Source organism: Penicillium cataractarum (genome assembly GCF_028827025.1).
Source record: "Penicillium cataractarum strain IBT 29864 chromosome Unknown utg000010l, whole genome shotgun sequence".
Taxonomy (NCBI): domain Eukaryota; kingdom Fungi; phylum Ascomycota; class Eurotiomycetes; order Eurotiales; family Aspergillaceae; genus Penicillium; species Penicillium cataractarum.
In genome coordinates this window covers 1739997-1754137 of record NW_026622746.1, presented here as the reverse complement: position 1 = coordinate 1754137, position 14141 = coordinate 1739997, and the positions used below count along the sequence as shown (strand labels likewise).

Genomic DNA, 14141 nt, shown 5'->3' with positions numbered 1-14141 from the left:
CGTGCTTGGCTGGCAACTGACCCTTTGAATAGAATCCATCCAACCATTTCCATCAACCCGTCACCGAACGGAGAGCAATCAGCCCACGTTCCATGGTTTACCCGACGATTCCTCCACATCCTCGGGCGACCCGCCAAATGCGTCAAAAGCGTTTCTTGCGGGAAGTACGGAGCACCAAAGCAAATCTCTCCAACCACCACAGTTTCCATTGGTATTTCGAATTTTCAAGGCCGGCTTATCGCGGTCTTGGTGTCGTGGGGGCTAATTGCTATCACAAGGGCGATCGCAGTTTTCTATACTTTCTTGACGGTCTCGGCCTGAGACATGGCGTTTGGTCGAGTCGCTGATCCGGTGCTGTGGTAACATAGTCAGGATTGAACTTAGGGGGGGATAGGAGCCGGGGTATTAATAGTACGGGGTATGTATTCATAGCGAGGAGGTAATATTAGAAGCAGGTACCGAGGGATACCGAGGCAGTAATAGTAGAAGGGTGAAGATGAATAAACAACAACTTGTAACTAACCAACTAACTAACCAACTGACTTTGTTCCTAGTTTTTGCACAGTAGTAGAGATCTACATTCCCATTGAGTTTACACATCCGATCCAAACCACCACGCTATTAGCCAACTGGCTTCCGAACCAGCGATCTCCAGCACCATGTAACCCAATTTTTCAGGTCTTTCTCAAGCAGGGAAAAGGTCAGCCGCTGCCGAAAGCGCCTCAACCGAGAACAACCACAACTGTTCCTCCTTCCGTTCTTCATGACTCGTTACCACGCCACTATCCCCCATAAACCGATAGTTTCAACAACCCATGCTCCTACTCTTTCCAGCTATGACATGTGAATTCCCATCATCTCGCACTTTAGGGAGAATAGTTATACCCTGTCGGAGCTTGAGTCAGGAGCGAAAGTGGAGGCCTGTGCCTCTGGGGACAGGCCGATCTATGCCCGACGCGGGTTGATGGTGGAGTAGGGAGGGGATTGAATTGGGCAATCATAATCGTGGTTGCGCACGCTGATTTCTGTGTGTACGGAGTACAGGAGAATGTATGTATGTACATTGAATGGAGGAAGGTAAAGATGGAAATAATTATGCTTGACATTAATCTTTACTTAAATGGTGCATACTAATGTATAGACTGTTCTGCAAGGTCCCTCCCATCCTCGAACCGAATCCCGACCACATCCACATAATCCAATTCCTCATTCCCATTCTACTACTATCCATATAATTCCTCCAGAACTGTAGACCGTACTATAAATACCCAATTTATACCCGTTGCCAAAACTGCCCCTTACTTACACCTCTCCCACCAACCGCCTCTATGCAGGACATCCTCGCTACGAAACACGATTGGCCAAATCACCCAGCCGGGCCCCCCCCCCCCCCCCCCCCCCCCATAACGCCCTCAGCCCGCCACTGTGTAACTCCAAACCCGGCCTGCACCGGGGCCTTACGTGGAAGCCTCTAGCGGTAGCCTCTGCCTTGAGCTTTACTGCTTTAGCTTGAACTTCTGGGTGGTGAGTCGGACTTCTACACTGCAATATCCCTTTTCGCCTGGCTGCAGGTGGGAATGGGCTACGGCAAGGTTATCCTAACCTGCATGGCGAGGGATTTTGGTATTTGGTAGGTTGGGTTTAGTACAGTACATACAGTGCGAATTAAGTGGTGGGTGGAAGGTTGGGTTTCTTTGCTGGGGTGTAGAGCAATGGGGATTTTTGTTGGATTTGTTTCTTTGTGCGTAGTGGTAGATGTATGGAAGATTGGGTGTTTACCCGTCTTCTTAGATATATCTACAGATGGAGATCGCGTCCCTATGGAGAATTATATTGCTCAGAAAGCCACAGAGAACCATTTAAATTCGAATTATCGGGCAGATATGCGGTCAAACAAGCACAGTTCAATTGTCCATCCCATCGGTCTGGACTCGGGCCATGGATCTGACTATCAGCGACGGGAGGTGTTCTAGACTCGGCCAGAAATAGACTCTCTCCACCCGTTGATCATAGCTGATAATCTTGTGCATGGTCAAACATCGAGGAGATTGTCGATACATAGTTAGCATAACAATCAGTGAGTCATGTCGATCAGGTCAATTTACATACTGTATGACTTTTACCGAATTGGGTATGTACTGGGAAAGTATACTTCCATCATACTTTGACACTTTCGGCTATCTTTCCAAGCTCAACCCATAGTTTACAGTATACTAAACATAATCTATCATAGAAATCCAACCTTGTCGATAATAATAACAATCAATCCAGCCCAACCTCGCCCAGCTCGGAGATCCACTTCGTAGCCACAACTTCCCTGCAGTGTCACACTCCCATGATCCATCCAAAACCGAACCCCGCAGCTGCATGGCAAGCCGCCATCCGAGGGAGCCCCATACCAGTGGCGCCGGAAACCAGGGAGCCCGCGTAAGGATTCACGGTATTCCAGTAGATTTACCGTTTCGGCATTTACAGACAAGCATAATAAATTGCGGATCGGACAGGGATTAGTCTGGGCATGGGCATAGGCATGGGGTGAGGACCGATCTAGCCTGAACAGGATATCCAAAGGTACGATAGACAAATGCATTGCAACACGCCAATTCGCCAATGGAATATATCCAAAATAAGAGATACCAAGAAGAAAAGAAAAAGACTCGCAAATTATGTACTTTCATTCGTCATACATTCCATCCAAGCCCAAGATAATCCTTGCACACCCAACGCAATTCGTGCCCTGCACTAAACGCGGATATATGCATCGGGAGACTCGGATAGCAATGCCGTGGACATGTCGTGGCACGACGGGAACCAAGTGTCCCCACCCGGCCCTTACACCGTGTTTCAGGTGCGTTTCCGGCTCATAAGATTACCAGTTGTGAGGAAGCCCTTGTCGCCCATGGCGCCGCGCCACTCGATGGATAATTGGCCCAGGGTGGCGCGGCCGTCGCGGCGGAGATCTTTTTGTAGGGCTTCGAGGCCTTCTGTGCGGCCTTCTTCCTGTTCGATGAGGAAGGCGACTTGGAGGACGTCGCGTGGGTTGAGGGTTGGCGGTTCTGATGCGGTGGGATCGGAGGTTGTTGCGTCCCAGTTGAGGGATTGGCATTTGAAGGGTGGTTTGGGGTTGAGGCGGGTTTGCTAGAGGTCTGTTAGCTGGTGCTTTATTTTTTTGTTCTTTGTATAGCGGTGCTATATTCTTTGTCCCCCATTGCTTCTCGTCTAATTGTGGGCTGCTCACCTTGACAACCACCGCACCATCTCCCACATTCTCCAATTGCGCTTCCAAAGCAAACCGAAGCAACCGAGTCTTCCCATATGGTCCGAGCGACTTATTATCCACCTCCAAAGGCGGCAATTCCGATGCCTTAGTGCGCACACTCAAACACGGCTGCGCAACGAACTGATATAGCTTCCGGAACGTGCGAACACGACCACTCGCCACATGAGCATTCTCGCCAATCCTATTCTCGGTATAACTCACACTCACGGCGAGAATATGGTTTCCTTCTTCCTTGAGATCATAGCGCACGATCTTCTGTAGAGACTCGGCAATATCGAGACCATCCGTTTGAGCCGTATCGCTGGCGGGATCGAGATCGAGGGTTGCGACTGAGGAGGGTGTTTGCATTTCGGCAACGATGCGTACGGAGGTTACGGCTCGGCCTGTGTCGTCTGGGGAAATCTCATTGTTGGCGCTGAGTGTGCAGGCGAATGTTTCGCCGACGTAGACTGATCCAAATGCTGGGGGGAGGGTGAGCTGTGTTGTGTTAGTGGGAAGCTAACTTGATGAGCGTAAAGTTTGGTGTGAGCTCACGATGGGCGTAAGAATGAATTGATCATCGGAGTCGGCGGATGGATAGCTCAGGGAGGCCTTTGGGGAGATCTTGGTATTGGCAGCGGGGAGAGGGGATTGATAAGACAAGGACGGCCGAGAGAGACTAGCAGGTGTCAGTGGTTATGACCAGCTAGCTAGTATCGAGAACAAGGTTTTTACCGTAGAACTATCGATCATAATCATGGTCAGCATCGTTCGCATTCAACTCGTACTCCGGGGAACAGCGCACCTTTCAGGGACACGGCGTGGGGTTCCTTGGGGGCATCAGCGCCCGACGCAGCTCGTGGGCGCGCCATAGACTCTGCAATGAACTTGGTGTGTTTGATTGCAGTTCGAGAAAAAGTTTCCTGTCCTAGCGGGCATTGCAGTCTGCTCAGCAAGTCATTCTGGTGGAGAGCTAGGCAGTTGTCGCGCGGGCGGGCCGATAACGATCGATAGCGCCGATGGAGCTCCCTCAGCCAAACGATGCAAACATTCGTCTATCGGTAAGCCTCAGGCACATATTCGATTGGGGTAAGCCGACAGATAATAAAGCTTACAATGACTCACAATGATTAATTCATGGATATAACTTTTACTATTTGACCTCATAGCTTCTTGTATCACCATATGTATCATCATCTAGGATATGAGCTGCCTCCTATCTTGTTACTGTCGTGGTTCTAAGGCTGTCTGACAGCTGGTAATGTATATTTAGGATTGTCTTTGGGCAATGTAGATAAACTCTCTTCCCCGCTATTTCAGGCGTTCTGCTGTGGTTTCATCCAACCTAGCTTTGGGCGTTAATCACCACACCTTATTCGCTACACTCATAGACAGCCGTGCATTGCGGGACAGGGGATATTGCAGCCAACTCGCAATCCCCAGAACCTTCCATTAAATTCTTGTCAGACCCTATTTAAGTAGATAAATAGCCTTAGAGTCAAGATCTATTTTTTTAATATTTTTTACCCCCACTTTATACTTTGATTCCCCGCAACCACCCTATATTCTAAGAATATGTCAGACCTCCCGACCATTTCTGGTAGCTGTCTCTGCCAGCAGATCCGATATGAAATTTCTGGAGACCCTCAAGTGAGACTCTTGTGTCATTGCGATAACTGTCGCAAAGCCACAGGATCCAGCTTCATGGCGAATGCCGTGTACCAGGAAGATGTACGTCCTTCTCCATCCCGATTCTATACCCTCCATTCCGATAAGACCCAAAACTAACTTATCTTTAGCAATTCCGAATAATCTCTGGCGAAGAGCTGTTAAAGATCTACAAAGATAGCAACAACTCCTCAGGAAATGCACTGTCTCGGACATTCTGTTCGAACTGCGGTTCACCGTTGTTCATCACCAACTCGGTGTTCAAGGGCATGCTGACCGTTACTTCGGGCACGATGGACCTGGGACCGTCGAAGAGTGAGTGGGCGCCTCAGGTTGAGGTCTTTTGCCAGAGTCGGCGGGAATGGCTGCCCCCCGTAGAGGGTGCAGCTCAGTCTAAAAGGACGGAGATATTGAAAACACGATGAATGGGGGAGAAGTGACAGAGCAAAAACTATGTTTAGAGATTAGCAAGGAGGTGTATCAAGAGGATGATTGTAGTACTCGAAGCTGAGGAGGGAAAGATGATCTATTCTTAACTAAGCTAGGTGAAAGAGATGGCATTATATCTTATTCTGCGATGGCTGCACATATAGTCTATATGATGGAGAAGATAGGGATGAGCCAAATTCATACCAATATTTTCTATCAAGAGACCTAAAGACTACCGTGAAGTAATTCAACAACAATATACTAATCTCTACTCTCGGGGTGGCAAAACAAACACTGCAAACACCAACCACTGGGCTCCTGCCCTTTTCGGCTGCTTTCTTCTTTCTGGAGTCTTTCCAACTTTCTAAGAGGCAAACTCCAGCTTCATTGTTTGACCTCTCTGCTTTTTGGAGGACAATTCCTACTTGACGTCGGCTGTTTGTCCTGAAACACCTGGCGTCACCTGCTCTGAGCTTTGAGTAGGCTGGAGGACTGCAAACAATACTTCATATGAAGCCATCAACCTTCCTTCACTCCCCTTCCAATTCACGCTTTCCCAACTCTTCTTTTCCCCAACCTTCCATTTTTCGTACGTCTCCAAGAAGTCTCCTTCCTCAAGCCCGCAACGAGTCAGCCTTCTCTGAGTATCCACCAACGATGGAGCCCATCCAGCAGTACTCCGAGGGCAACCCCGGATCTCCTTCTACGGTGATCCCACCCAATCCCCCTCCTCGTCGTGCAAAGCAAAAAGCCTCCTCAACCCGAGCTACTCACACGAAGAAGGCTGCTCCTGCCAAAGGCAGCCCAGCAATGGAACGTGTTTCTGCAAGCCCCGTTACTCCTGCGAAGAGGAGCCCCAAGAGAAAAGCTGGAGAAGTTTACGGTCCTGAAGACGGCTCTCCAACTCCAAAATCATCTGGGGCTTCTCCTGCCAAGCGAGCTCGCCCGGCTCCTGTCATCGTCAAATACCATGGCACAGAGAAGCGTGCCCGTCCCTGGCGTGACTCGCCACCTGATTCCCATCTTGATCGAGTAGATCGGATCGAGCGATCCCGGTATGTCATGGCCAACAATAACTCACCTTCCAGTGATGACTGACCATCTTGGGTTGTAGCATGTTTATCGTGGGACAGACAGTCTGCGAAACTGAGGACGATGTTCCCGAGTTTTACTTTGATGTTGTCGGGTCCACCGGCAATGTCTACAAGGCCAAGATCGGGAAGCTGCCCTCTTGCGACTGCCCAGATGCCCTGTTCCGTTGTCGCGGCGAGTGTAAACATATTATCTATGGTACGTTTCCCCTCCTCCCTAGTCTTTGCCTTGCAGACGCTCATCGCAGCTTATTATTACGATCATTCTTACTGATTTATCATTCCAGTCCTTCTCAAAGCCCTCAACGCTCGTCCTGAGCTTCGATACCAGATTTCCTTTGTTCCATCGGTAAGACTCCTCCACACATACCCTGGTCTCTAGCCGAGTTGTCTAACTTTTCCGAAGGAGCTGCGAGAAATGTACGAAGGCTCCCTGATGAGCATGTTTGAGAGGAATGGCGCCGAGGCTCACGATCACGATGGCAAACGCAAGCCTCTCGAGGGTGCCTGTCCCATCTGCTTCATGGATTTCGAGGCCAAGGACAAGACTGTGTGGTGCCAGACTGGCTGTGGGAACAATGTTCATGAAGTGTGCTTCAAACAGTGGGCTAGCACATCGCTCAAAAGTCAAGGCTCCATTCGCTGTGTTTACTGGTGGGTTTCTCTTTTCCTTTTTATGATCTTTCTTTGCCAGTTGCACCAACTAACTCGATCTCGTTACAGCCGCGCCAACTGGTCAACTCCCGGGTACAAATCCAACGTCGAGAATCTTCGAAAGAACGGCACCATCGGACGAGAGGGCTACGTCAACGTCGCAGAGCAGTTTGGCCTCTCGCCTAAACGCGGTACGGACTTTTCTCTGTACTTTTCCCTTTATGATCCTGCTGAGAAGGGGAGTTGAGTCGAAAACAGTTGCTAACATTCTCCACTATTCTGCAGTCTCTTCCGCATACTCCTCTTCTTCAACTGCCCGAGGATCGCGCTCCTCTGGGCAGCTTGATGATGATGCCGAGAATCCATCGAAGTAGGGTGGTCGCCGCGTTGCCACAACATGCTTACTCTGGTGCTACCCATACAACATGAATTATTCTGAGTGATGGAGTTTAACGGCAAGCGTTTTCAATAACCAGGCGTTTATGAGTGATGATTGTTCTATTATTCTGTATTGACGATACCCAGTTTGAATTATTGATTTATGATTATTGTATGAGCCATTTCATCCTTCGTCCCGGTAAATTATTCGATAGTATTGCGTCCTGCGCATATTCCAGGTGGCAGCTACCGGTATATCCAAGCAAATACTCACCTGTTACTTTGAATACCCGGCCCAAACGGTCTTATCTCAAGAGACGATATCTTTGGCATTAAGCTCGCCCGAGTCCATGTTCTGTGGGGTGCGTTTTCGTGGTTAGTAGTATATCTTCAAGCTGGGTGCTTGATGTCGCAGGAAAAGACCTACTTTATCTATATAAGTACGGACTAACCCGGAGATAGAAAGCCATTATAACTGAGGAAATAAACAAAACAACCTACTCGTATTAACCACCGACATTCAGATATTGCATGGTGAGGAATACCCTGAAAACTGTGGTCACAACGACAGGACAACACACTGACCAAGCTACTCAGGATAAAAGATTCTGTTCGGAGAGAATACGAGTTAAATCATCACATTAAACCAGACAGTTACTTCCAACCATGCAAACTTGCTAAATATGGGTATCACGACAAAAACCGCTCCAACGAAACTACCATCCCATAACCTAATACGCCACATGCAATACAACCCAAAAATGAAAGAAAAAAAACAAGAGTCAACAACTAGACGGTTTAGGCAGAGCTCTTCAGTCTCTTCCCACCACGTACAACGGCCACACTAACTGCTTCTTCACCGGTCATCCACGATGGCATTCGCTCAGGGTCAATTAATCCCAGATCAGTAAGTTTCCGGATTCCACCGATAACATCGGAGCCCGTGAATGTCAATGAGATAGTAGGTTGCGCCGCGGAAGGGGTAGCACTAGTTGTAGCATCATCACCGTCTTTGCTAGACGGTACATCCAAAAGCCGGATATCGAGACGGTCGAGGGGCGCGGGGGCGAGTGAACCCCCCGCCGTGCCGAACCGGGACTGAATCGCGAGTCGTCGTTTTTTAGACGTAGGAGAGAGAGGGCTGTTGCCGGTGTCACCACCACTAGCAGTGCGTCGCTTCGAAGCAGGACCCATGCTATCAGCAGGACGATCATTCTCTTTATCCTCCGTGGACACCACCTTGCCATCCCCACGCATATACTCCTCCGCAGAGACCGTATTCGATGGCCGCGGATCCAACGGACTCCCCTCAACAGCCGCATCAGCAAAGATACTAAAAGCGCCATTCGCAGCGGTCGTCCTGCCGGGACCACGCAGCGCAAGCAACGTAGGTAAATTCTTCGCCGCCAGACCCGTCGCTTTCAGCGTATACCGCTCGTGAGGACGGGAAAGAGCCTTGGGAACCGCATCGCGCACCAACCGCTGTAAACTCTTCGGGTCCGTGGCTATCATGTTAATCGGCGGTCCGGCTAGTGTCCCCGTCGAGCTGGTGACGGAGGTGTATACGTAGGGACAACTATCCGGGAACGCGACGTAGATGACGCGCGAGGAGTCGGAGTAGATCTCCGGGTTTTGCTGGGGTACTTGGTAGGGTGATTCGAGGACAAATATGCGCAGGAATGTTAGGGGGAGGACTGTTGCGCGGGAGAGGTGGTAGTGCACTTTGATGAAGGGGGCGATTTCTTGCTGCAGGGCTCTGACAAAGGTCGCCGCTTGTGTGCGTGGGATATTGGCCGACCAGTCTGGTACGGAGGAATCGAGGGGTTCCTTCGGTCTCGCATCGATGCGACTAAGTTCCAGGGCTGTCCAGCGTAAACTGGAGGGGTGATCGTCCATGTATTGTATATCCGACATTGCGAGCTGTCGCAACGTGATCCCATGGCGCCAATCGCCTTCTAATATCCGCTCTAGGACCTCGCGCTTTCCACCCTTGCGCTCTTGTAGGTCAATGTAGACTTGGCGGATTTCGTCGATTGTTTCGGCGGCCGGGTATGGGAGGGTTTCTTCGTCGGTTGTGTCATGTTGGGCGGTGGATTTGAGGTATGGAGGGAAGAGCGTGATGTTGTCGTCATCAAGCCAGAAGAGGGCTAGATCGAGGAGGGCTTGACGAGTGTGTTTGCTGAGGGATTTGGCGAGGGAGGGTGTTGATGAGGGGATGCGAAGGTTGTTTGGGAGACTGCCGGTCGTTGGGACGCGGAGGGGTTTGGCGCGCGCCATGATTGATGGGTGGGGTTGGTGATTTGTTTGTGATGAAGGGATGACGCGGTCAAATACAGGTATTAATGGAGTTGCATGATATCGGACTGAATAGGGAGAGCTGATCTTGTTTTTCTTCATCTGGTCGAGCTCCACGCGATGAAGCCGAGTATCAACAATGAAGGTCACGTGGTGATAAAGATAAAGTGTATCACGTGAGTTCCATCTAAAGGCGGGACAAGTGGAATGGACTGTCGTCTATCTTTCATTCTTGCAGCATCAGGATATAGCGGTTGCTTCTTGCGAAATTACAATCTCGGTGAATTCTAATGAGACAATTGTCCTATTAGTTTAGTATAACTCGATCCAAGATGGCGCCAATGCAATGCCTCAAAGGCCCTCCCATACCAAACTATACATGATGGACACACTTTCCACTTTGGCATTCTGGTAGTTGAGAATAGTATCTCAGCTTGACAAGGTAACAAAGGTAGATATGATCTTTCCCCACGGGGCTCTCTTCTCTATACAATATCGAACTGCAATAATGCCAGGATTAACCCTGCCCTGAACCCCGAGCTATCTGGATGCTCCTGATTAGTCCCGCCAAAGCGGAGGCAGTCCGTGCTTCTCGACTACTACTTTATGGATGAACTATAAGAATGACTTGCATCTCTTCCCTGCCAATAATACTTCCAGTCATAACCAAGGCAGATTGGGGTCATTACCATTCCCAAATATGCGATCTGTGTCTCACTGGTAGTTTCAACCACTCCAACCAGGAACCATTGTTCCTCCTTTAGGATAAATTGTCCGGGCTTGGATTAATAATTCAAAGATCGGGACAATCAGGGAATGAGCGCAGGGTGACTGCAACCCCTCCGAACCCGGGCTGACCAATCCGGGCTGGCACGTCCGCCAATCAGAGGTGCAGGTGGAAAGGGCCAAGGGCGTATTGAATTCCAATCCAACAGCCGCGCTTGTCGCTATAATTCTAGGATCCCTACTGTTGTATACCCGGGTGTTTATGATTAAATATTCTCTAGGATATCTAGAGAGCAACACTTTTCATGATTGATTCTGATCTGTACGGGATCTGAAATGGAATCCACCTGATTATTAAGGATCTCCCCGGTTGGGGAACTCTTCCCGGTGGATTCTCTTGGAGTGTGGATCCTCCTGTACTTACTGAAAGTGTAGACTAGAGTGTCCTCCGATCTTCGGCCACTTCCGCGATTCGGGTCGGATGGTGCAACGGGTTTTGTTTCTTCAAAGGACACTGTAGTAGAACAGATAGCAATTAGCAAAGAGATCACATTCTTTCCAAATACTTGATATAACTAAATAGACTTACATCTAGGATACTCATTCAATCATTGTGATAGACAGTTTAATACGAGGTAGCTGCGCTGCCGCCGGAGGCGACAACGTGTGGATTACTCATCCCCCCTCCACGAGAAACCCCCACCCGGTGATTCCAAAAGAAAAAAAAGCCCACTTTTAGCCCCGAGAACGAGAGCCCACATTGACTCGACCCTCTTTACCCTCCCTCCCTTTCTCCATCTTCCTCTCCACCATCTTTCAACGCCCTTCCATCGCGACGCGCCTTTGGAATCGATCCCATCCGACTTGACAACAGTCGCAACCCTCGCCTTTCACACCTGGGTTGACCCGCCTCATCCGCAACGGCCCTAGAGCCGCACCCGGCCCCGAGTCACACACCTACCCAGCGACCGCGCTCGCGCAACAGTTCGTCTTTCAACGACGAACAATTACATTGGTCTCCCGACTATCCGCGACTTAAAACGGCTTTTTTATCGTCAACCGCACGTTGACCCAAAATCAAAATGGCCAACTTCAACGGGCGCCGCGCCCCCAACTTTGCCCAATATCTCGATGACTTGAACACCATCCCGTCGCCTTACGACCAGGCTGTGCAGCAGCGCCAGCAGGAGAACACTTTCAACCTCGACGAGGAACTGGCTCTCTTCACCAATACCGAGTTCTTCGATTTCGACAAGTTCACCGACCTTGGCCTGCCTACCTTCGATGCCGTCGATCACAAGTCTTCCCCCGTCGAGTCCATCGCGGACCAGTCTACACAAAATGCCGATATGAAGTTTTTGGAATTCCTGAATGGTAAGTTTCTTTGAAGAGATATTGTTGGAGAATCCTATTGGTCGCGCTCGATGGTTGGACATTTTGCCATACAAGATGGCATTTGCACGAGTTCCTCCTTGGTCACACCATTTCTATGGTCTCGGTCTGCGGGTATCATTCCCATACAACCATGCATGATGGCTGTGACTACCGAACTGGCTGCATGACTCGCCCACTCGATGTTGGCTTTTGGTCGCACAACTCATGTCTTGGCTGGATGTCGTCTTCAACACGCTGGATGTGCCCATTTCCACCCCACGCACAACCCTACCCTTCTTTTGGACCCTGACGCGAAAGTCATTGGTGATTCTCCCCTTAGGGCTGCAGGTCACCCATGTCGGGTGGCGCGTGCAGATTCTTTTTCGTGCCTTCGATCGGTGCCTGGCAATTGGACTGCTGCAGACGTGAATCTTCTCCGCTATTACGCCATTCCACGTGATCGGAAAGGAACACACCCCAAAAGCCATTCAAGGGGAATTTGTCCAACCAATTCGGGTTGACCGAAGAGCGCGCGACCAAGTGGATTCTGATGAGATGAATTTAGTGGATGCTAACTTTTGATTCGCCATAGATGGTCTGGGCAACATGACCGAGTACCAGCAGGAGCTGAATGGCCTGAACGCCTCGATGCCCGTGCAATCCGCACCTTACTCGGCGGTCCCCTCCGTGTCTCACGGACCCGTGGCGGCTAACTCGGTTCCCACCCAAAATGTGCCCATCACTGCTCCTCCGAGCGTCGCGGCCACTCCCGTCCAGACTGCCGTTTCGCCGGCTACATCTGCCGCTCCCGCCAAGCGGAAGAGCACTTCCAAGGCCACTCCCACGAGTGCCGAGGAGGCTTCCCGCGTTATGGCCGAGGAGGACAAGCGTCGCCGCAACACCGCTGCCAGTGCTCGCTTCCGTGTCAAGAAGAAGATGCGTGAGCAGGCGCTGGAGCGCAGCCTCAAGGAGACTAACGACAAGAACGATGCCCTCGAGGCTCGTGTCTCCCAGCTGGAGCTGGAGAACCACTGGCTCCGCGGTCTGATCATGGAAAAGAACGGCACCGAGGAGCGCAACGAGGCCTCTGAGAAGGCCATCTCTGACATGTTCAAGAAGTTCCTGGCCTCGCGCAAGACCGAGTCAAGTCTTTCCGAGTCCAAGCACGGCGTGGGCACCACTGCCTAGTGGAAGAAAAACAAAATAATAACTGAAAAAAAGAAAAAAAAAAACGCCTTATTCCCCGCAGTCTGATTCATGCACCGTTACTCTGTCCCCCCTACTGCTTTCGATGATGGGATGATACGGGGAGTGATAACTCTACTCGAGGATAGCTCTCCCTCCCTACCCCATTCGTCTTTTGTTTCTTGTCAATATTCTATGAGCGACTTTTGTTTGAATTCTTTTTGTGGTATGCTGTGTTACATGGCTGCTGCAGATGAGGGTGGCAGAAGACTATGAGTGATGATTCTTACAGTGCAGTTTGTTTGAATAGACACGCTTTACTCTTTACCTGGTTTTATGACTTAGACGATCATTAGTTATGGGTAGGTTTCAGTTGAGGAAGGTCGATGTCATTATTTCTAGCTACAGTATGCGACCTTCATACTCGCATAGTATTTCGCAGTTGCCATCCCATTCCGAGATATTGAACTTCCTGATTAGGAAGGGCCCATTAGATGTTATTGAAAGAATCGACTTTTGCGGCTATTCAACCCCCTTTGGCCCTGCCGTTGACCCTTCTCGTCGTTTTTACAAGTGTCTTCCCTCTCACCGTTACTATCGCTACTATTCTACTTTCTAGATACTATATCTGAACGACGCTAGGATCTGGTAAGAAGGTTGATGACGTTCAATAAACTAAGTATTGCATGATGATAGGCACTGCAGGTAGTGGTTACTTCAACGTATTGAGCAGTGAGATATAGTCGTCTCAGTTTTCTGATTGTCGAAATTTGGGAACATCGCATAGTTCTGCTTGAAGTTGCGTATTTGCCAGACTGCGCTTCGTGGCCGCCATACATTATTTCTATAATGCGAGTTAGAATCCATGACCCTGAATATTCATTCCAAAAAAAACTCATACTTTACGTAGCAAGAGTCCCAATTCCAACGAAGTACACGAAATCCCAAGATAAGCAAATCATTCAGTGTCCATTCTTGACTGGACTAGATTCACCACTTTCCCCAAAAGTCGCAGCATGAAGATCCTTCAGCTCTTGAGTACTTGCGGCTATGCGCTTGCTATCTCGATCCATATCAGAAAG

At 49.7% G+C, this 14141-nt stretch overlaps 5 protein-coding genes across 5 annotated transcripts; 3 read left to right on the top strand and 2 right to left on the bottom strand.

Moving 5' to 3' along the window:
* Window positions 1-2844: 2844 nt before the first annotated feature.
* On the bottom strand, window positions 2845-4131 carry N7496_012716 (trafficking protein particle complex subunit 13; the record flags this gene model as incomplete). Its single annotated transcript, XM_056705629.1, has 5 exons — window positions 2845-3138; window positions 3239-3757; window positions 3815-3938; window positions 3995-4001; window positions 4065-4131. 5 exons carry the CDS (start codon window positions 4129-4131, stop codon window positions 2845-2847), a joined length of 1011 nt encoding a protein of 336 aa, XP_056549527.1.
* Window positions 4132-4834: 703 nt separating this feature from the next.
* On the top strand, window positions 4835-5352 carry N7496_012715 (GFA family protein; the record flags this gene model as incomplete). The annotated part of the gene is made up of 2 exons (XM_056705628.1): window positions 4835-4990; window positions 5059-5352. 2 exons carry the CDS (start codon window positions 4835-4837, stop codon window positions 5350-5352), a joined length of 450 nt encoding a protein of 149 aa, XP_056549526.1.
* Window positions 5353-6013: 661 nt separating this feature from the next.
* N7496_012714 (RING finger protein) lies at window positions 6014-7348 on the top strand (the record flags this gene model as incomplete). Its single annotated transcript, XM_056705627.1, has 5 exons — window positions 6014-6411; window positions 6471-6646; window positions 6735-6796; window positions 6854-7101; window positions 7171-7348. The coding sequence occupies 5 exons, from the start codon at window positions 6014-6016 to the stop codon at window positions 7346-7348; spliced, it is 1062 nt and encodes a 353-aa protein (XP_056549525.1).
* Window positions 7349-8277: 929 nt separating this feature from the next.
* N7496_012713 (CENP-N/CHL4 family protein) lies at window positions 8278-9756 on the bottom strand (the record flags this gene model as incomplete). Its single annotated transcript, XM_056705626.1, has 1 exon — window positions 8278-9756. The coding sequence occupies one exon, from the start codon at window positions 9754-9756 to the stop codon at window positions 8278-8280; it is 1479 nt and encodes a 492-aa protein (XP_056549524.1).
* Window positions 9757-11582: 1826 nt separating this feature from the next.
* N7496_012712 (putative bZIP transcription factor (MetR)) lies at window positions 11583-13062 on the top strand (the record flags this gene model as incomplete). Its single annotated transcript, XM_056705625.1, has 2 exons — window positions 11583-11874; window positions 12467-13062. The coding sequence occupies 2 exons, from the start codon at window positions 11583-11585 to the stop codon at window positions 13060-13062; spliced, it is 888 nt and encodes a 295-aa protein (XP_056549523.1).
* Window positions 13063-14141: the final 1079 nt, after the last annotated feature.